The sequence below is a fragment of the Capra hircus genome, chromosome 17 (genome assembly GCF_001704415.2).
Source record: "Capra hircus breed San Clemente chromosome 17, ASM170441v1, whole genome shotgun sequence".
Lineage (NCBI taxonomy): Eukaryota > Metazoa > Chordata > Mammalia > Artiodactyla > Bovidae > Capra > Capra hircus.
In genome coordinates, this window is record NC_030824.1 from 18,482,078 (window position 1) to 18,504,720 (window position 22,643).

A 22,643-nucleotide genomic window follows, 5' to 3' on the forward strand; every position below is an offset into this window, starting at 1 on the left:
TATAACCATTAGTATCTGGTTTTAAAATGATCAAGACATTTGAATAGGCATTTCATGGAAAACTGGCCAATAAATTTACAAAAAAGTTCTCATTCGTAAATTAGGGAAATGCAAACGAAAATTAAGACCATAATGAGACTTCTTACACTTAACAAACTGGCGAAAAATATCAGGTACTGGTAAAATTGTGGAGCAAGGGAAGATTCACTGACTGCTAGTGGGAGAGTCAATTAGTACAACTACTTTGGAAAAATCACGTGACAATTCTGGTAAAGTTGAAGATATACCAAGCTATGGCTCTGCATTTCCCTTTCTGGAAGTATACTCCCACTTCAATATGCAAGTGAATTACCTAAAAGTGAAGTGAAAGTGTTAGTCACTCAGACGTGTCTGACTCTTTGCAACCCCGTGGACTGTAGCCTACTCGGCTATGTCCATGGAATTGTCCAGACGAGGATACTGGAGTGGGTGGCCATTCCATTCTCCAGGGAATCTTCCTGATCCAGGGATCCAACCCAGGGCTATCTGAGCCACTAGGGAAGTCCTCAGGATCTTACTAATAAGTAGACTATGATATAGTAGGTCTGTGGCCTAGTTCACTTCAGTTCAGTCGCTCAGTCGAGTCCGACTCTTTGCGACCCCATGAATCGCAGCATGCCAGGCCTCCCTGTCCATCACCATCTCCCGGAGTTCACTCAGACTCACGTCCATTGAGTCCGTGATGCCATCCAGCCATCTCATCCTCGGTCGTCCCCTTCTCCTCCTGCCCCCAATCCCTCCCAGCATCAGAGTCTTTTCCAATGAGTCAACTCTTCACATGAGGTGGCCAAAGTATTGGAGTTTCAGCTTTAGCATCATTCCTTCCAAAGAAATCCCAGGGCTGATCTCCTTCAGAATGGACTGGTTGGATCTCCTTGCAGTCCAAGGGACTCTCAAGAGTCTTCTCCAACACCACAGTTCAAAAGCATCAATTCAGCGCTCAGCCTTCTTCACAGTCCAACTCTCACATCCATACATGACCACAGGAAAAACCATAGCCTTGACTAGACAGACCTTAGTCGGCAAAGTAATGTCTCTGCTTTTGAATATACTATCTAGGTTGGTCATAACTTTTCTTCCAAGGGGTAAGCGTCTTTTAATTTCATGGCTGCAGTCACCATCTGCAGTGATTTTGGAGCCCCCCAAAATAAAGTCTGACACTGTTTCCACTGTTTCCCCATCTATTTGCTATGAAGTGATGGGACCAGATGTCATATCTTCATTTTCTGAATGTTGAGCTTTAAGCCAACTTTTTCACTCTCCTCTTTTACTTTCATCAGCAGGCTTTTTCGCTCCTCTTCACTTTCTGCCCTAAGGGTGGTGTCATCTGCATACCTGAGGTTATTGATATTTCTCTCGGCAATCTTGATTCCAGTCCAGCGTTTCTCATGATGTACTCTGCATATAAGTTAAATAAGCAGGGTGACAATATACAGCCTTGACGTACTCCTTTTCCTATTTGGAACCAGTCTGTTGTTCCATGTCCAGTTCTAACTGTTGCTTCCTGACCTGCATACAGATTTCTCAAGAGGCAGGTTACGTGGTCTGGTATTCCCATCTCTTTCAGAATTTTCCACAGTTTCTTGTGATCCACACAGTCAAAGGCTTTGGCATAGTCAATAAAGCAGAAATAGATGTTTTTCTGGAACTCTCTTGCTTTTTCCATGATCCAGCGGATGTTGGCAATTTGATCTCTGGTTCCTCTGCCTTTTCTAAAACCAGCTTGAACATCAGGGAGTTCACGGTTCATGTATTGCTGAAGCCTGGCTTGGAGAATTTTGAGCATTACTAGCATGTGAGATGAGTGCAATTGTGTGGTAGTTTGAGCATTCTTTGGTGTTGCCTTTCTTTGGGATTGGAATGAAAACTGACCTTTTCCAGTCTTGTGGCCACTGCTGAGTTTTCCAAATTTGCTGGCATATTGAGTGCAGCACTTTAAATCTGCATATTTAACAAGTTCACAGTTGATATTGGTGCTGCTGGTCTGAGGGACCACGTTTTATTTAGAAGCTCTTGCAAAAGCATAAAGATGCTTGTGCAAGAATATTCAGGGCAGCATCGTTCATAATAGCTGTGAATTGGAAACAGTCCAAATGACCATCAATAGTAGAGTGTATAAGTAAATGTTGACATAATCATATAATGTTATTATGTAGGAATGATAGTGCACAAGGAGGAGTTACACGGCCACATGGACACATCTCAGGATCATAATCTTTTTATTTTTTGGCCCTGCAGTGCAGCTTGTGGTATCTTAGTAACCAGACCAGGGATCAAACCTATGCCCTTGGCAGTGAAAGGGCAGAGTCCTAACCACTGAACCACTAGAGAATTCACAGAATCATAATCTTAAGTGAAAAACAGCAAACAGAATTCACACAATTAAACTATTTTTAGGGATGTGATCAAAGATAGTAAAGTGAAAGTGAAGTCGCTCAGTTGTGTCCGACTCTTTGCGACTCGCCCACCAAGCTCCTCTGTCCATGGGGTTCTCCAGGCAAGAATACTGGAGTGGGTTGCCATTTCCTTCTCCAGGGGATCTTCCCGGCCCAGGGATTGAAGCCAGGTCTCCCACATTGCAGGCAGACGCTTTAACCTCTGCACCAAAACTGTAATAAAAAACAAGGAAATGAGTAAGCTCAGGATGGCGGCTGGCAGGTGGGAGATTGGAGAGGCTGCTCAGGAAGTGACGTGCAGGGCTCTGGGTTGCTGCTAGTGCTCTGCTTCTTGGTACAGTAGCATGCATTTCGTAATAAAACCTTTTCAAAGAAGAATTAACCTTTGAAAGATTCCTTAGCACCCTTACTTTTTAACCATTGCCTGAAAATAATCTCCCTCAGGTGAACTACATAAAAGAACTGAAATAATCAAGTCACTCACAAAGAAGGTAAAAAGCCTTGAATCGAACCAAATTGAATGCCAGAGTACTCTTCAGAAGACTCAACTACAGCTTCAGGAGATGGCCCAAAAGGCAACCCATTCCTCTCTCCTCTCTGAAGACCTTGAGGTTGGTTTTATTTTTTTAGTTAATTAACTTTTTATTAGAGTATAATTGCTTTATAATGTTGTGTTAGTTTCTGCTGTACGACAGAGTCAATCGGTGAGACTGGTTTTCAGATAAGTTTCGCTAGCCCAAATTCTGTTTGTGTTTCAGTTTTAAAGTAGTTCATAGACTTAAATATTTCCATTAAATGTGTGTGTGTGTATAAAAGTATACCCATCCATTCAGCGTCCCAGTTTTATGCTGATGGTGAGCTTTGGTTAGCCCCTAGTGTTGCTTTGTCTTGAAGATGAAGCTTCATTACAGCTCTTTCTTAATTGTTAGGCCATTTGTTTGGTAGCATCCTTCATTTTATCAATAGTGGGTTAATTTAAAAAGTCTGTCTCAAGGTCTGAGATCAGTATCATCACGCAGCTTCAAATTATGTTTCCTGAATAACTGTGTCTAATCTGATGAAACAGATACCTACCTCATGTTAGTGGCTTATTGGGAACAAAATGTCAGGGTGATCTTTCAGTTTTTAGTCCTGGCTAATGAGTCATCAAATATCTTTTGAGCTCATGCTTTTTTGAGAGGCACAGTGAGAAAGCCTTTTTAAAAATATTTATTTATTTATCTTTTTTTTTTTTTTTTTAACTGTACTGGGTCTTTGTTGCTGCAAGGGTTTTTCTCTAGTTTCAGAGAGTGGAGGCTGCTCTCTCGTTGTGGTACACGGGCTTCTCATTGTGGTAGCTTCTCTTGTTTGAGAGCAAGGGCTCTAGGGTGGACAGGCTTCAGTAGGTGCAGCTCACGGGCTCAGTGGTCGTGGTGCATGTGGGATCTTCCTGGACCAGGGATCGCATCCATTGGCAGATGGATTTTTACCACTGAGCCTCTAGGGAAGCCTGAGAAAGCCTTTTTTGCTGTTGTTGTTACTGCCTTCATGTTCTTGTTTCATAATGATACCAGTATAGATCTTGGTAATATAGTGAATCTTAATAACTCATAGTAATTATATAGATTATATTTTATGTCTTAAATTTTTTTTTTCAGATTACTCTTCTAGACAGATTCTAGCTATAAAATAAGTGAAAACTATTAATGGAATCTCTTGATGTGAAAGTGAAAGTCACTCAGTCCTGTCTGACTCTTTGCGACCCCCATGAACTATACAGTCCATGGAATTCTCCAGGCCAGGATACTGGAGTGGGTAGCCTTTCTCTTCTCCAGGGGATCTTCCCAACCCAGGGATTGAACCCAGGTCTCCCACATTGCAGGCGGATTCTTTACCAACTGAGCCACAAGGAAAGCCCAGAATCTCTTGATATGTTGAATTAAAAAATGGAAGTATGTTAGTCAGCTTGGGCTGCCATAACAAAATACCATAGACTGGGGGAAGGCTTAAAAAACAGAGATTTTTTTCCTCACGGTTCTGCAGGTTAGAAGTTGAAGATCATGGTGCCAGCCTGGTTGGTTTCTGGTGAGGGCTCTCTTCTTGACTTGTAAATGGAATGGTCACCTTCTTACCATGTCCTCGTGTGACAGGGAGAGAGACAGCACCTGAGCACGTTCTCTGGTATCTTTTCTTCTGAGGGCTCTGATCCCATCCTGAGGGCCCCACCCTCATGACCTCATCTAAACCTAATTCCCTCTCAAAGGCTCCCCCCGCCAAGCACCATCACATTAGAAGTTAGGGCTTCAGCATATGCATGCAAGGGGGCATGCAGTTCAGTTTGTCGCAGGGAGATTTTTTTCTTTTTTTAAATTAATAAACTTTGTCTTTCTTAGAGAAGTTTTAGGTTCATAGCAAAATTGGGTGGAATGTACAGAGATTTCTCATAGACACCCCCAGACCCGCCCCCACCCCCAGCTAGCCTCCTCCACTGTGGACATCGTGGCTCCCAGTGGAATTGATACATTTGTTGTAGCCAGTGACATGTCATTGCCACATCACTAGGTGAGACATGGAAGCCCACAGTTTACGTTAGGGTTCACTCTTGGTGTTGTACATTCTGTGGGTTTCTACAAATAACGACCTGTATCCACCATTGTAATATCATGCAAAATACTTTCCCAACCCTAAAAACCCTCTCTGCTCTGTCCTTCTTTCTTGCAGTCCCTTGCAACCCCTGATCTCATAGTTTTGCCTTTTCCAGAATGTCATGTAGTTGAAACCATAGAGTATGTAGCCTTTTCAGATTGGCTTCTTTCACTCGGTAATACGCATTTCAGTTTCCTCCATCACATCTAGATCTATGGTTTAAAAAAATCCCTGATAAGTGAGAATACCTCAATGTGAAGTTATTTCAACATAAAAAAGATGCACAGAAGTTCTTCAGTTCAGTTCAGTCACTCAGTCGTGTCCAACTCTTTGCGACCTCATGAATTGCAACACACCAGGCCTTCCCGTCCATCACTAACTCCCGGAGTTCACTCAGACTCACGTCCATCGAGTCAGTGATGCCATCCAGCCATCTCATCCTCTGTCGTTCCCTTCTCCTCCTGCCTCCAATCCCTCCCAGCATCAGAGTCGTTTCCAATAAGTCAACTCTTCGCATGAGGTGGCCAAAGTACTGGAGTTTCAGCTTCAGCATCATTCCCTCCAAAGAAATCCCAGGGCTGATCTCCTTCAGAATGGACTGGTTGTATCTCCTTGCAGTCCAAGGGACTCTCAAGAGTCTTCTCCAACACCACAGTTCAAAAGCATCAGTTCTTCTTTATTTTAGCAAAGGAAATCTCTCACTAATCCAGTTGCCGTTCATTCTTCCATTCGTGTTCCTCTTTCTCACCCACCTGAAAGTATACATAAAAGACCATTAGGAAGTAGGCATGTTTATAAACTTAACTGATAGAATTCAGAAGGGAATCATAAGAACTGAGAGGATGATGGGGAAATAGATGTTTGTGTTGCTTTTTGATGACTGCTTAAATAGCTCACTTTGTTACTGAAAAGGTTAAAGAAAAAACAGAAAGATTGAGCACAGATTATGGCTGGTGAGAGTAGTGAAAGCTTTTAAATGACTGGGTTAGTATTTTGTGTTTTTTTCCTTGTAGGCTAGAAATGAAAATCTCAGCAACACATTAGTGGAACTTTCTGCTCAAGTGGGACAACTGCAAGCTCGTGAACAGGCTCTCACCACCATGATAAAGCTGAAGGTAATTCAGAATAATGATACCTCTATGTGCCAGGCACCTTGTGATCGATAAAGTATAGTCAGGTACCTTATCTTACTTAAGTCCCACAGTGACCCAGATAGGTTGAGCTATCAATATTATTCTCTTTTTTTTTTAAATTCTGGTTTTAGAAATGAGGGAAACAAGTTTAAAATGATATCCCCAAGGCATTAAGAGGAGGCAGAACTCCACTGTGGGTTTCGGTCTTCAAGGCCTGTTCCATCTGATCACAAAGTTCCATCTCCTGCATCCCAGCCCCTGTCGGTTTTTTAATGATCTGTCCCAACCCTATTTTTCCATAAATCCTCTTAACGTGAGATATGCGAACTGTGAAGTGTTTTAGGAACGCATACATGATGCTACCACAGAAACCTTTGTCCTTAAGCAAAGGTGAAACCTGCTGATAATCGATATTCCCTGTGAATGGTGGGGGGAGTACTTTTACTTATTATTTTTATACCTTCAGGTGTTATTTGAATTGCTTTTCAACAAGCAGATAGATACCTTTTACATAATTAAAACAACCACTTCAACAATAAGAGGTTCTGGCTTGGGTAGTTTTGGGGTGAGGTCTTGGAGTCTGTCGTCTTAAGAAGCTGAAAAGAAGGAAAGGAGGAGAGGGCCTCTGGGATTTATCTGTAATCCAGAAAACACAGCCCCCTCCAGAGCCACCAGTCCTATCGCTTGCTATTATAGTTTCATAGGTAATCAAATGTTTGGTTCTAGACTTTCTGAGACTGCAAACTGGTGGTTCATGCATGGTTTTGGGGGCCAGCCAGCCAAGTTCAAATCAAAACTCTGTCACTGACTTGTGCTGTGTTTAGTCACTCAGTCGTGTCCAACTCTTTGTGACCCCATGGACTGTAGCCCACCAGGTTTCTCTGTCCATGGGATTCCCCAGGCAAGCATACTGGAGTGGGTTGCCATGCCCTCCTCCAGGGGATCTTCCCTACCCAGGGATCAAACCCAGGTCTCCTGCAGTGTAGGTGGATTCTTTACCTCCTGAGCCACCAGGGAAGCCCAGCTTGTGTAATTGTGGCCAATTTCCTGTCGACTCCTCTGTCATGTGGGTAGTAACAATATTTCTTACCTCAGATAGTTACTGTGAGGCTTAAATGAGTTAACACATGGAAAGCGCTGGATTGAAATTGGGTACACAATTACATGACACGGTCTTTTTTTCTTTTTTAGTTTTTATTAGAGTACAGTTAGGGCTTCCCTGGTGGCACAGAGGTAAAGCCTCTGCCTGCAACGTGGGAGACCCAGGTTTGATCCCTGGGTCAGGAAGATCTCCTGGAGAAGGAAATGGCAACCCACTCCAGTACTTTTGCCTGGAAAATTCCTCGGGCTACAATCCGTGGGGTCGCAAAGAGTCGGACACGACTGAGCCACTTCACTTTCACTTTTCACAGTTGATTTACCATGTTCTGTGTTTTAAGTGTACGTCAAAGTAAATCAGTTATATATACACATATAGCCACTCCTTTTTAGATTCTTTTCCCATATAGGCCATTACAGAGTAGTGAGCAGAGTTCCCTGTGCTGGACAGCAGATTCTTACTAGTTACCTATTCTATATACAGTAGTATGTACACACCAATCCCAATCCCACCATTTATCCCTGCTCCACAATGAGATTTCAGTAAGTGTCATCTTGTTTAGTTGGCATTTTAAAATGTAACAGTTTTCAAATTTGGGTTTTAGGACAAAGATATTATTGAGGCAGTCAATCACATTGCTGACTGTTCGGGTAAATTTAAATTGTTAGAGCATGCCTTACGTGATGCTAAGATGGTGGAGACCTGTATTGTGAAAGAAAAGCAAGATTATAAGCAGAAATTGAAGGCACTTAAGATTGAAGTCAATAAATTAAAAGGTAAGGAAGAGGCCTAAATATAGGTGTTTTATCTTGGGAATATATTTCTTCATTTGAGTTCACTTAATCTGATAACTGGGAAGAGGTCTGTTGTTAGCATTAGGTCCCATCATGAAATGTTCGTTTCATTTGTATAGAATTATGCAGCAGTTTTTGTGTTACAAGATAAATAGCAAGAGTTGGGGAAAACTGCCTAACGCATTATATTTAAAAAATAATCCTGCCTTTGCTATACCAGTTAACTACTGCTACTGTATGCCTTGTGGCAACCAACGATGGTATCTCAGTGGTGTCCTTTGATAAACTCATTTATCTGGAAGCCGCTAGGGAATTGGCTGATCTCTGTTGGGCCCATTGGAGCATCTTTTCCCCGGCTGGGTAGTGTGGGCATTTCTTCCCGTGGTGAAGGCAGAAACTTAAGAGAGGAAGCAGAAGGAAGCCTGGCACACCATCACTTGCCCTTCATTCTGCGCCACAGTGAATCACATGGCTGAACCCAGAGTCAGGCAATGGAAAAATATCCTCTGCCCTTTTGTGGAAGAAATTTAAAAAAAAAAAATTGAGGAATGAATGCAGGGAGGGATAAGGAGTTGCCACCTAAAACACAGACTACCAGAGTGGCTGTTCAGTGGATGTTCTGTTTTGGGGAGAATTCCTTTTGTGCCCTCCTTTTTCTGTTTTCATTCTCACAGTAACTCCATGGTTTATTCTACTCCTGGAAGTTTTCTAATGAAACGAAGGCTGGGTACGGCAGATAGGTTAGTGCTACATGCTTGGAGGTGGATCTAAGTGATAGAGTAAAAATTTGTGTTTGTCTTCAGAGGGTACAGGGGGAGGCCCACTTGTCTCTGGCTTTTCCCAGCTGTATCGCAGAAGCAGCTGTTGGAGTCAGGAGCTATCTGGGTCTTACTTCCACACCCAGATGATTGGATTTGTAAGTGGTCATCAGTTAGACGTGAGGACTAACTCTTACAATGGAGCAGGCAGCCTTAGAATGACAAAGCGGTGCAACGGCGTGGTTACTCCACCTCTATCCCAGGCGGGGCCCCTTGTGAGGCAGGGAGTTACTGTTGAAATTGGGAAAGGTTATTGTGACAGATTTAGTTTATTTTTTTTTTCTAATCTTTTTTTTTTTTTTTTTTTTACTTTTTATTTTTACTTTACTTTATAATACTGTATTGGTTTTGCCATACATTAACATGAATCCACCACGGGTATACATGCGATCCCAAACATGAACCCCCCTCCCACTTCCCTCCCCACAAAATCCCTCTGGGTCATCCCCGTGCACCAGCCCCAAGCATGTGGTATCCTGCATCGGACATAGACTGGTGATTCGATTCTTACATGATAGTATACATGTTTCAATGCCATTCTCCCAAATCATCCCACCCTCTCTCTCTCCCTCTGAGTCTAAAAGTCTGCTATACACATCTGTGTCTTTTTTGCTGTCTTGCATACAGGGTCATCATTGCTATCTTTCTAAATTCCATATATATGTGTTAGTATACTGTATTGGTGTTTTTCTTTCTGGCTTACTTCACTTTGTACAATCGGCTCCAGTTTCATCCATCTCATCAGAACTGATTCAAATGTATTCTTTTTAACGGCTGAGTAATACTCCATTGTGTATATGTACCACAGCTTTCTTATCCATTCATCTGCTGATGGACATCTAGGTTGTTTCCATGTCCTGGCTATTATAAACAGTGCTGCGATGAACATTGGGGTACATGTGTCTCTTTCAATTCTGGTTTCCTCGGTGTGTATGCCCAGCAGTGGGATTGCTGGGTCATATGGCAGTTCTATTTGCAATTTTTTAAGGAATCTCCACACTGTTTTCCATAGTGGTTGTACTAGTTTGCATTCCCACCAACAGTGTAGGAGGGTTCCCTTTTCTCCACACCCTCTCCAGCATTTATTGCTTGCAGATTTTTGGATCGCAGACATTCTAACTGGTATGAAGTGGTACCTCATTGTGGTTTTGATTTGCATTTCTCTAATAATGAGTGATGTTGAGCATCTTTTCATGTGTTTGTTAGCCATCCATATGTCTTCTTTGGAGAAATGTCTATTTAGTTCTTTGGCCCATTTTTTGATTGGGTCATTTATTTTTCTGGAATTGAGTTGCATAAGTTGCTTGTATATTTTTGAGATTAGTTGTTTGTCAGTTGTTTCATTTGCTATTATTTTCTCCCATTCAGAAGGCTGTCTTTTCACCTTGCTTATATTTTCCTTTGTTGTGCAGAAGCTTTTAATTTTAATTAGATCCCACTTGTTTATTTTTGCTTTTATTTCCAGAATTCTGGAAGGTGGATCATAGAGGATCCTGCTGTGATTTATGTCGGAGAGTGTTTTGCCTATGTTCTCCTCTAGGAGTTTTATAGTTTCTGGTCTTACATTTAGATCTTTAATCCATTTTGAGTTTATTTTTGTGTGGGGTGTTAGAAAGTGATCTAGTATCATTCTTTTACAAGTGGTTGACCAGTTTTCCCAGCACCACTTGTTAAAGAGATTGTCTTTACTCCATTGTATATTCTTGCCTCCTTTGTCAAAGATAAGGTGTCCATAGGTGTGTGGATTTATCTCTGGGCTTTCTATTTTGTTCCATTGATCTATATTTCTGTCTTTGTGCCAGTACCATACTGTCTTGATGACTGTGGCTTTGTAGTAGAGCCTGAAGTTAGGCAAGTTGATTCCTCCAGTTCCATTCTTCTTTCTGAAGATTGCTTTGGCTATTCGAGGTTTTTTGTATTTCCATACAAATCTTGAAATTATTTGTTCTAGTTCTGTGGAAAATATCGCTGGTAGCTTGATAGGGATTGCATTGAATTTGTACATTGCTTTGGGTAGTATACTCATTTTCACTATATTGATTCTTCCAATCCATGAACATGGTATATTTCTCCATCTATTAGTGTCCTCTTTGATTTCTTTCATCAGTGTTTTATAGTTTTCTATATATAGGTTTCTATATTTAGTTTCTTTAGGTAGATATATTCCTAAGTATTTTATTCTTTTCGTTGTAATGGTGAATGGAATTGTTTCCTTAATTTCTTTTTCTACTTTCTCATTATTACAGATTTAGTTTAAAAGAGTCCACCTGCTAAAATCTTGTTCTAATGATGCCCTGACTCTTGGCAAATGATAATTTTGTGTCCATTTGTAGCTTCATCTAAAACCATAATCGTACTATTAGCCCCTTGACAGCAGGGACAGACTCTAATAACACAGCCCTTGGAGTATATTGCAGGCATTCAGTAAATTTATTGAATGTTATGTATACCTAGGTAAGATTAAAAGTAAAAAGAAGTCTGTTTTATCAACTTTTATGCCTTATTTTAGAAATTTAACATTTGTTTAAAAAATATAAAATAAAAACAGGGTCATGGATAGTGGGCCAGAGAGTAAGGGACAGAGACCCATTTAGTTTGGGCGCGCTGGAAGGACATCTTTACAGAGAACATTTGAGCTGAAACTTGGATGATGGGAAGAACTAGTCATGTAAAAATCTAGGCCAAGAGCTTCCAGGCAGAAGAAACAGCAAATGCAAAAGCCCTGGGGTGGGTTCGGAGGTCGGGGCAAGTGAAAGGAACAGATTGAAAGGTCGGCCAGGCTGTACAGGGCTTAAGGGTATGAGTTTATATTTCATCCTAAATGTAGTATGAGGGCTTTTAGCAGAGAAGTGATGCCAGCAGATGGCCCTGATGGCTCTGTGGACATCAAGCTGCAATGGAAGAGGCAAGGTTCGTGCAGGGAGACAGTGGGAGCCTTGGCCAGGATCACTGCCAGGCATGCAGTGAAATGTCAGATATGGGACATTTTGGCTGTAGATCCAGCAGGACTTCATATGGATTGGAAGTGGGTGCTAAGGACATGAGAGGTATTCACAGTGTATATTCCTCTAGAAACTAGTATTTATTTGAGGACTTTCTCCCCCTTCTATTTGTGAAGAGGATCTAAATGAAAAGACAACAGAAAATAATGAACAACGAGAAGAGATCATTCGCCTCAAGCAAGAGAAGAGTTGCCTGCATGACGAATTGGTCTTTACTGGTAAAAATAGATTGTTTGTTTAAGTGATTGAATAGTTATATATATTTTGTAACCTGTACTTTCTTTGGTACTACCATGGTGGGCTAAATGAACTGCCTGCCTCAAAATACTATATGTATTTATGTAATTAATTTTAACACCCTTTGAGAAACGAAGAGAGACCATGCAGGACATTTTAAAGCTGTCATCATACTTCCCAGTTAACTCAGTTTTCCCTTCTGTAAAATGAGGAGCTGCTCTCCCTTCCAGCTTGAGTATGTGACTATACTTCTTACTAAAAATGCAACACTTGGCTTAAAAATTCATTAAGGAAGAATCTTATGAGCCAAAGAAGAGAGGATGTTCATACTTCTGCAAACACTAGGTAAAAATTAGGAATTCAACATTTTTTTAGTTTTCCAAATAAATCACCCGTAATTATTACAGTTGGAAAACTTCATGTGTTTTGTTACATCAGTATGACCCCAAAATAATAAAATTGGAGATGAGTTGTTCATGATGTGAAAGCAAGTTTGTCAATAATATGTAGTGTAAAAATTGTACACACACTTCTCCACCGGCTGCCATATTCTCCTGCACTTTTAACCCCAACTTACCCCATTATGTTAGAGTGTGTAGCCCCTCCTTTCTCTACTCCCAACTGAGAATCACTGATATATAGATCTGATCCATATATGGCTAGATCTGATCCATATTATGGCCCTGCCAGCCAAGATTTTTTTGGACTTTAATTCTGGTAGTTTGTATTAAGAAAATCATAGATTTGGGGATAAAATTCCAAATAGAAATTAAATGAACATTTTTGGGTCTACTCATATATACCCTCAATGTTCTTTCTTCTAGGAAGAGAATACATTTCTATAAGTTAAAGGACAGGATACAGTATTACATTTTTTTTTTTTCGAATAAAGTGGAATTCTTAATTTTAATCTCGTGTGATTAAGATAGGAGAAATGCAGTTTTCTACCACTAGAGGTCACTATTTCTGTTATTTCTAGGGCTATACAGCATGCACGCATCTAAAGATACATATATAAAGTTATACGTATATTTGGATGTATACGTAAAGATACGTATATTTGTGGCTTTACAGTTGAATTCACACAGTCTTTGGAACAGTGTATATGTGCCAGGCACTCTGTTAGTGACCAAGAAGCACAAGGCCCACAGAGAATTTAGTGTTACACAAATGCTATGAAAGGTCAGACAATGGAGAAAAGTTTACAAGATATTTTAATAAATAACCTCCTTTTCTTTTGGTTCATCTATTTTTACTCATTCTGTTAGGTATTACTAGGTAAAGTATATGTAATTTGTTAGCTAATACTCCAATAAATCCGTTTTGTGAAATAATTTTTTTAATCATTTCCTAAGCTGATTTCTTAAACATTTTTTCTGCTCAAACCACTGTCTCAGAACAATTTTTGTATGCTTAAATGATAAAAGTGAATTATGCCTAAAAATAATTTTTAAAGGCTTACTGCTAAGTCGCTTCAGTCATGTCCGACTCTGTGCGACCCCATAGACGGCAGCCCACCAGGCTCCCCTGTCCCTGGGATTTTCCAGGCAAGAACACTGGTGTGGGTTGCCATTTCCTTCTCCAGTGCATGAAAGTGAAAAGTCAAAGTGAAGTCGCTCAGTTGTGTCCAACTCTTTGCGACCCCATGGACTGCAGCCCACCAGGCTCCTCCGTCCATGAGATTTTCCAGGTGAGAGTACTGGAGTGGGGTGCCATCGCCTTCTCCGTTTAAAGGCTTAACATGATAATATGCTCTCAGGTGCCATGGCTGAAAATTAACACATTTTATTCGAGATTGGAAGATGCCTTAGAAATGTACTTTTAATTCAAAACTTCACTTTCCCTCTTATTGAAGTTCTTCACATAGGCTTAGAGACAGGTTTCATTTATACATGTTGCTTATAAGAAATTTTTTTTTAAAAAAAAACACGATGCTAGTTTACATTTCTGTGGTCCTGAGAGTTCTGTAAGACTGAGTGAAGGTCTTTCAGGCAGTAAAAGGCATAGCGGCCTGACCGGAGCTCAGCAGGTCCAGACTGCCAGCCCCCCTGCCTTTATGCTGCTGTCCTTAGGCTGCCTGGCTTAGGCAGGTGTCAGCAGAGAGTTCCGTATCTCTTTGTTTTCAGTAACCAATGTGTGAAAATAGGCAGACCCACTCCACTTTGGTCCCTAGATAATCCAGCCATGTAGGAAAGTGTCAGGTCTAAGGAAACAGTTCTGTTTTATGCAACAGTAGATTATTCTAACGACAGATTAAGGCAGTACTGAAGTACATTTAGAATTGCCCTTTCAATGCCAGATAAAGTCATTAGCTTTTGTTTAGGGGGCCGTGCTGTGCCCTAAAGAAGTATCGGTAAACACTGGGAAGGCACCAGCATGTTAGATGCTGTTGAAAATGAGAGGTGGGTAGAACAGAGAGCAGCCAGGAGGCCTAGACACCCGATAGGCATCGCTTCCCCTGTGAAAGGCGCTATGGCCCCTCTTTTATTGTTTTCTTTGTGCATAGGATTGAATTCATACAAACTAAATGGGGCTTCATAAATATTGCAAGTGCACTACTTTTTTAGGCTTTTGTTATGGTGTTGACTCATCTAATGCAAGGAAATAAATTCAGAAATGAGGAGAGGTAGTAGTTTAAACCCGAGGCGGTGGCTTTCACTGTGCCGTGTCCTCCATTCTGTGCACGTGGATTACCTTTTTGAAATAAGATGATGCTGCAGACCCGGATTGGAAGGGCTGAGCATTAAGCGTGTTTGGGTAGGAGGTGGTGGCTTTTCACAGGTCACTCCTCATGCTTTATTCCACCTGGCCCTGCTCTGATTACCAGCAAGCACTTGGCAGAAAAGCTGTCCAGGTAGCGTCTCCATCCCCAGCAAAGCTCATGCCTTTGTCCTTGGATGGTTTCTGTGATGTTCCAAATGTAAAGCAACGATAAAATAAATATTTGTATTCTCCATCCATGAGGAAAATGACCCGTGGAAAAGGAACTATTAATAAACCGTAGGAGTTGCACATTTTGATTTAGGCTGCATCTGATTGACTCAAAATCCATTCATGTAATAGAGGGCTATTTTGTGCATTTCATTTGAACTTCTTATAAAGATAGTAGGGTTTTTTTAGGCGAAACATTTATTGTTGATCTTTCACTTCTGTGTGAATGACATGATTTCTCATTAAGCATAATACTAATTTTTTTTCTGGTGCAAGACTTCATAGAGACTTCAGATCTTTCCTTTCTGTGGGTTCTCATTTGCCAAGTTCTGAAACCGTTTTAAAAATATTGACTTCTCATACTCCAACTCTAGTAGTAATGAAGTGTCCCAATTTCAGCAGAATGTTTTTGGTCTTTATAAAAGAATGAAGATTAAAAAAAAATACCTCTTTTTCTTTCTGAGCTAGGAAATTGAGTGTAATGCTCAAGTATATATTCAAGACAATTCTGAATCTTAATTACCTATCAGATAAAAAAAATTTTCAAGAAATAGAAAGTCTTAAAGGAGTCCTGGGCTTTCCTTAAAATGGAAAGACAAGTTTATCTACCTATGGGGTCACCTCATAGGTTCAGGTATCTTAAGTCTTTGGTTTGCAAGATCATTTAGGAATAGCCTGATTGTGAGATTATATCAGATTGACTTACATACTGAAGAAAACAGTGAATTTTTTTTTTCCTTGTAATGTTAGATTTTTTTCTGTTGATAAAAGTAATATGTTGTTTGGACTTTTATAAGGAAAATGCATTTATAAGTTACCTGTGTAATGTGAATAAACAAGTAAAGAATAAAGTATTAAATTTTAGAGATTTAGAACTCATCCCCTCCCCCCAAAAAAGGAAAACAATTTTCTTTAATCCTTACATCTAAAAATAACTTCTTTTGATATTTCAGTGTAATATGTAAAGAAGTATAACTTGATATTCCATCAAAAGAAAGAATAACTTTCTTTTGATATTGCCCTCAGCCTTTTTCAATGCATATGTACGTACGGACATACACACGTCATTTGATCATAGAGTTTGTACAGTTTGGAACACTTTTTTGACTTAGCATTAATTATATTGTGAAAGTTTTCAAATTTGGTGAAGGATCTAGTTAGAATCACAGATTACACTTCTTGGGCATCCATTTTGCAATTTTAAAATTCAGAAACTAGTGGGGGAAAAAAATTAGCCATGTGCACATTCAGTTGTTAGAAATGAAGAGGTGTGTATTGATGTGGCTGGTGAAAAATGTTTTAATAATATTTGTTCTTAAATAGCAGAGAGAGAAAAAAGGAAAGATGAGTTACTTGATATCGCAAAGTCAAAGCAAGAGCGCATGAACGCAGAGCTGCATAATCTGAGACAGGTACGTCCCCACTCCCTCTTCACTATTAAGTGGGAAACATTTATAAACAGACATCAAATTAGGCAAAGTGTATGCCTGGTGATTTTGTTCATGGTGCTTCTGGAATCCTGACTACTTTAAAGGTGTATCAATCGTATTAACCTCGCAGATGGAGTCTTGCTTATAGTAAAGGAGACTAGTTACACTAACAAATCTTGGTGCGAACAGGAAAAATGAAAGCTAACATACTCAGCATATGTTTTTAGCCACTGTCTGATACGTTTTAGCGTTTGAAACACCCAACTGTTGGCTTGCTTTAGCTTTGTCGTTACACTTTGTATTGATTTATCAATATCTACGGCAGATTTACGTAAAACAACAGCGTGATATGCAGTTTCTTAATTTCAATGTGGAAAATTCTCAGGAATTAATACAGATATATGACTCAAAGATGGAGGAATCAAAGGGCATGGAATCCAGGTAACCTTAGTAAGATGCCATTAATATGATATTGTATTTATTTCCGTCATTCATCAATGTTTGTTAAGTACCTACTATGGGTCAGTACTTACTACTATTCCCTAGATAGCAGGGAGTAAATGGGAAAAAATATATGTGAGCTAATAATTATCATTTTAATCCTGGGTTGTAGTGAGACTAGATTTAGAATTTTAGGCATGATCCTAATTAAACTATTTGATAAATTTCATTAAATACATTATTTGTGGGTATGTGTTGTATAAAAGGCTTTGAGGTAAAGTAGAAATTACAGAGATGAATAATTTATTCAGAACTCTGAGTATTTTAGGCACTGGGCTAGGAATAGGGAAAATAAAGATATACTGGGTATTATACTTATCTAAAAGAAAGAACATCAAAGAAGGGTAGAAATAACTGCAGTAGAAGTTCAGCTGAGGGTGACCTCTGCTCTCAGCTTGATTTTTCCAATAACAGGCAGTATGTGAATTAAATTCATTTCTGTAAAAGTAAAACATAAACATATGAAGAGTGGTTTAATTGACAAGCATACAGCTGTCCCACAGTTCAGTTTAGTCCATTCATCCAACCGAATAGTGAGGAAGTGGTGGAAAGGAGGGGGCATTCAGGGGACTCCCATCTCTCCATGTAAGGGCAGAAGCTGGGCCCAGTGGCGCGTGCCTTTCCCCGGGGGGCTGGGGTTCGAGGGTGGGAGTGGTCAGGAGTTGCAGGGTTTTGCTGCAGACTGGAAGGCTGGGGACTCACCCCACACTTTGCCACATTCGCTGTGCTTTTCTTCGGGGTCTTTCACTGGGGCTTCTAACACCATCGCTCTGTATCCCAGTATCTGCAGCTGCTACTAATAAACACCAGACCAAGCCGGCGATCTCCAGGAGGCAGAAGCCCCTAACCAGTTGTCTCTCTTTTCTTTTTGTACTTCATTTCCTCTGGGAGGCACCTGGCCTTAGACGATAGAGGTTATTCCTTAAGAACATAAAGTGGCCTTTCCCATTCTAGAAGGAGAATCAGAATCATATAGATTAGAACACCTGAACACATGTGACGTGAGCATTTTAACAGGCAGTGTATTAAAAGGTTTATCACAATGATTTTTATTTTATGCACATGTGTCATTTTTACTTTAGACTGGCTTTCAATACGTAGCTACATAGGTATGCAGCAGATAAATGGGATAGTAATGAATACAGTATGGTAAACACATTTGGCACTGTCCAGTTTATCTCTATACCTTGAATCCCCATTGCCTTTCAGTTCTGGCTTTAGCTCTGTTTACTGTGAAACTAATAGAATTAGGAAAAGAAATAACAGATCAGTCAGCAAGTATTTACAGAACACTGAGTGTGTATTAATGACTGTGCTAGGTGCTAGGGGCATTAAAAATGCCTTCATATGTGAAAAACACCCTTAAGCATCTTTAGACAAGACATTGATATGTATGCAACAGCGAGCCATACAGTTGTAATAGGAGAGTCTGTCTCTGATTAATTAAATCATGTATGCAGTAAGATAGTGATTTGCAGTATGGACAGTGTGTATAGTAGACCTTAAGGATGGGACATGGGGGAGTGGGCATATGGGGCTTGGTGATCACAAAGACTTCTTGGAGGAGGCTGGGCTAAAATTGGGCTCCGAAGAATATAAAAATTCTACCTTCTATTTTCAACTGAGACAAATGGGTTTTATTAAGGTTTAGCTCAACTGATGAGGTTTGAGTGAAATATTGAGAATGACAGTATCAAGTGTATCTTATAACTTCCCGTTTTTTGTAATGCCACCATAGCAGAGACATGTGTTTATCAGACCTTGAAAATAACCACCTAAAAGTCGATTTTAAGAGGGAGAAAAATCAGAAGTCACTGGTTAAGGACCAAAAATTTGAGACCACGTTGGTTCAGCAAACTAGGTCAGACAAGAGCTCTTGTGATGTATGCAAAGAGAAGAAACTACAGGTTAATACTTCATTTGGGGGAAAAAGTGTAATTGCTATCTCATCTCTATTTGCAAAAGACTTAGTGGAGAAACAAAAGTCTTGGTCTCTGGGAGGAAAAATCCAGATTGAACCCGAATACAAAAGTACATTTTGCAAGATCCACGCAAAATCACACAAAGGGAATGGAATTGGGATTCAGAATGAAGAGAAGCAACCCTCAGAAACATCGACATCTGTATCTGATGATAAATGGCATGACGTCAACGTTTACCTGGGCCTGGCCAGCTGTTCTGATTCAAAACAGCCAGAAAAGCTGGATGTCGACTATCAGGACCACTTGGAAAGGCCTGGAGTCTCCCGTTACCACAAAAATGAAGCCTGTGTGGATGAGAGTGACCTGTGGGAGTCCAAGTGCTGCCACCCGAGTAACTTCATCATCGAAGCGCCGGGCCACATGTCTGATGTGGAGTGGATGAGCATCTTCAAGCCTTCCAAAGTACAGAGAGTCGTGCGCCACAAATCTGTGTGCACTTGTTCAGAAAGTGCCAGCGGGCCCAAGTACAACTCTTCGACAAGGTCAGTCTCGTTTCACGTTTGTAAACACTCAGGGAGCCTACTTGGTGGTGTGGTTTAGTTGCTAAGTTGTATCCAACTCTTGTGCACCCCATGGACTGTAGCCCGCCAGGTACCTCTGTCCATGGGATTCGTCTGGCAAGAATACTAGAGCGGGTTGCCATTTCCTGGCAAGAATGCTAGAGCAGGTTGCCATTTCCTCCTCTAGGGGATCTCCCCGACCCAGGGATTGAACGCACGTCTCTGTGTTTTCAGGTGGCTTCTTTACTGCCAAGCACCAGGGAAGCCCAGGGAGCCTACTTACTGAGTTTAGAAATGGAAAAGGCCCACAGGAGCCACTTCCTGCCAACTGTGAAATGAAAGCAGTGTTTGCAGCAGACATTGCGTGTGACATACCGCTTCCTCTTTTCATCTCAGCACAGGCTGTTGAGTTTTGACTGCACAGAGACTTGATTCCAGTGAGAAGTTTGTGCCTAGGGACAGCATCTGAGGCAAAGGTTTTGCTTAACAACACAGCCAGCTGTCATGAGCTGAGCAAACATGTTTTATTTTAAAACAAACGGGGAGGTCACTTCACAGAGTAGAATGCTGCTCTGGGGCATTCCTCAGCCTGGATCCTTTTGAATCGATAAGCTGTTTCTTTCATGTCCAGATTACATTCCCTAGACCCCAGATAAGACATTCTCCTGGCCTGCATCGGCTTATTGATACATCCAACTGCTTTGGCCTTTGCGTTCAGTTTACATCTCCCAAACTTTCTTACTTTTCAAAATCATGCAGGAGAAAGAATATTTGTATTTAACAAGCTGGTAACAGTTATTGGCCTTTTTCTTTCAGTTTTATTGAGATATAACTGATGTAGAACACTGTCTAAATTTAAGGTGTTTGCCATAACGATTTAAGTACATCAGGAAGTGATGAGCAGAGTAAGTTTAGTGAATGGCCATCATCTCATATAGATACAAAAGAAAAAAAATTATTGTTCCTTGTGATGAGAACCCTTAGGATTTACCTTCTCAGCAATTTTCGTATATAGCCTACACCAGTGTAAATTTTATTAATCCTACTGTATGTGAAATCTCTAGTTCTTATAACTGTAAGTTTGTGCCTTTTGACCATTTCTATCCAACTGTATTTTTTATTTTTTTTTTTTAAGAGAAGAAAATGCATTAGTTGTCAGCAAATGCTGCACGTTTCAGGCTCATCCCACTGTCAGTTGCTGAATCCTGTAGTTAGTTGTGGGGCACTATCCTAACTTCTGCTATTTTTAAAGAAAACCTTGCTCTTTGACCTTAAATTCTAGAAAGAATAAAGTTTCTATATTGAGAGCCTTACTGAATCATCACATTGACTTTCATAGGACTTTATAGTTAAAAATTCCTTTGGGGGATTTTCATTGTTTGGGTTTTCATTTGGCCTGTTTAGAAGCCTGAGTCATTTAAAAATCATATACTGATTCTGTCAGTTGCAAAAGTTTTTTAAAAAATGGGTTGTTACACTAAATGTTACCTGTTCCTATTTGGTTTTAATAAAAGATTGCCTTAAGTAATCGCAAATCCCAGTAGGACACAACTTCCCGTTTTTCACTACTGAACAAAAACACGCATATATTAAGGGGAAAATTTTGTGTTAGACAGTTTTAAGACATACATTAAATTTAAGGCATGAAAGAAATTCCAGAGCAACTTCAGAGTGTTCTTTCCAGGCCCTTTTGACCTCCCTGACTTGAAATAATTCAAGTGACTTCTTGTTCTGCCAGCAGAGGCACATGGCAAGGCATCGCACGACAAACGCATGATTAAGTAGAAAAGGTCATCGTTTTTCCCGTTCTTCCTTAGACTGTAAGAATTGCATGCACACTTCATCATCTGACCGAAATGTCCTTCACATCTATACCTCCATTCCATTTGACAGCTAGGGGTGTGTCTGTGCACGGAGAAGCCGCAGCAGCCTGCCTGGACCGATCCAGAAGGTCCGTGGGAGAAGGAGGTTTCCAGGGCCTGTTTCCAGGCTCCGCTTTGAGCCCAGACTTTCATAACCTGCCCAGAAACTTAGCTACATGTCTCTGTTCTCTAATTACTGAGGTCCTGTAGAAGAATTAAGGACCCATAACAGTGCCACTCAACTTTCACAAAAGAACTTTAAAAAAACTATTAGCAAAAATCAATCTCTCGCCAACAACCTAAAATCTACACGTTTAACCTTATACTGTATTCATTTCTTTCCCCCGTCTCTCTTGGATGATCCTATCCCTCAAACCTTCTTTTCTTTGCTGTTTTTTTCCCCAAGGTGTAGAGAGGAGGACAATTCTCTCTTCTGTAGTTACCCTTTAACAAAGAATTTTGTTTTCTTGCTGTGAAGGGTGTGCATTAATTTATAATATCTTATATAAATACTCTATTCAAATCTGTAACATTCTATTCAAACTTGAGCTTCTTCATCAAAAAAGAAAAATCTCTCTCTTTTTTGTCCTGCTGAGATGCTTTTCTGTACTGGTGTCATATGTTTCCTATTGTTTCAAGATGCCTATTTTTGTTTGGTTTTATTATTCACAGTGAGCTGATCACCATCCAGCAGTCCCACTGTTTGGGTTCTTCAAAATCTGCCTTAAGAGAGGATGAGAAGTTGATAGAGATGGAATCCTCTTCCGATAAAAAGAACTCATCTAAGATTTTGTTAGTCAACAAAGACACAGCCCTCCCCAGTGAAAAGGTTTGTATTTCGCTTAGGAATACTCAGCTTAGGGACTTCCCTGGCGGTCCAGTGGTTGGGACTTAGCCTTCCAATGCAGGAGGGTGTGGGCTTGATCCCTGGTCTGGGAGCTAAGACCCCCACATGCCTCATGGCCAAAAAGCAAAGAACAGAAGAAGAATATTGTAACAAATTCGATAAAGACTTTAAAAATGGTCCGTATTTAAAAAAAAAAATCTTTAAAGAAAGAAATACCCAGCTTATTCAGGCAAGATTTCTCCCCAGTGTACTTTTAATTCTTCTATAGCAGTATTGTTAGCGTGCTTATGTTAGCGTGCTTAATTTTAGCTGTTCTTCAGGGTTTATTTTAACCGTAGGACTTTACCTGCATTATTGAACTGAAGTCATACTTACTTCCCTTCTGTTTTCATTAAACATACTGTAGGTTAGCTTCAGGCAAAATGTCCCTCAGGGCCTCCAAGTGAT

At 40.4% G+C, this 22,643-nt stretch overlaps 1 protein-coding gene across 3 annotated transcripts in view; it reads left to right on the forward strand.

Moving 5' to 3' along the window:
* The window catches only part of CCDC62 (coiled-coil domain containing 62), a 41,240-nt gene that overhangs the window by 3,948 nt on the left and 14,649 nt on the right, over positions 1 to 22,643 (forward strand). For 2 of the 3 annotated variants that reach the window (XM_018061331.1, XM_013970643.2), the window contains 8 exons: positions 2,880 to 3,046; positions 6,074 to 6,175; positions 7,897 to 8,068; positions 12,023 to 12,124; positions 16,398 to 16,486; positions 16,830 to 16,945; positions 18,744 to 19,469; positions 22,022 to 22,178. In XM_018061331.1, coding sequence (XP_017916820.1) covers positions 2,880 to 3,046; positions 6,074 to 6,175; positions 7,897 to 8,068; positions 12,023 to 12,124; positions 16,398 to 16,486; positions 16,830 to 16,945; positions 18,744 to 19,469; positions 22,022 to 22,178 — 1,631 coding nt within the window. The remainder of the gene's footprint in view (positions 1 to 2,879; positions 3,047 to 6,073; positions 6,176 to 7,896; positions 8,069 to 12,022; positions 12,125 to 16,397; positions 16,487 to 16,829; positions 16,946 to 18,743; positions 19,470 to 22,021; positions 22,179 to 22,643) is intronic. The other variant, XM_018061332.1, reaches the window with a different exon arrangement.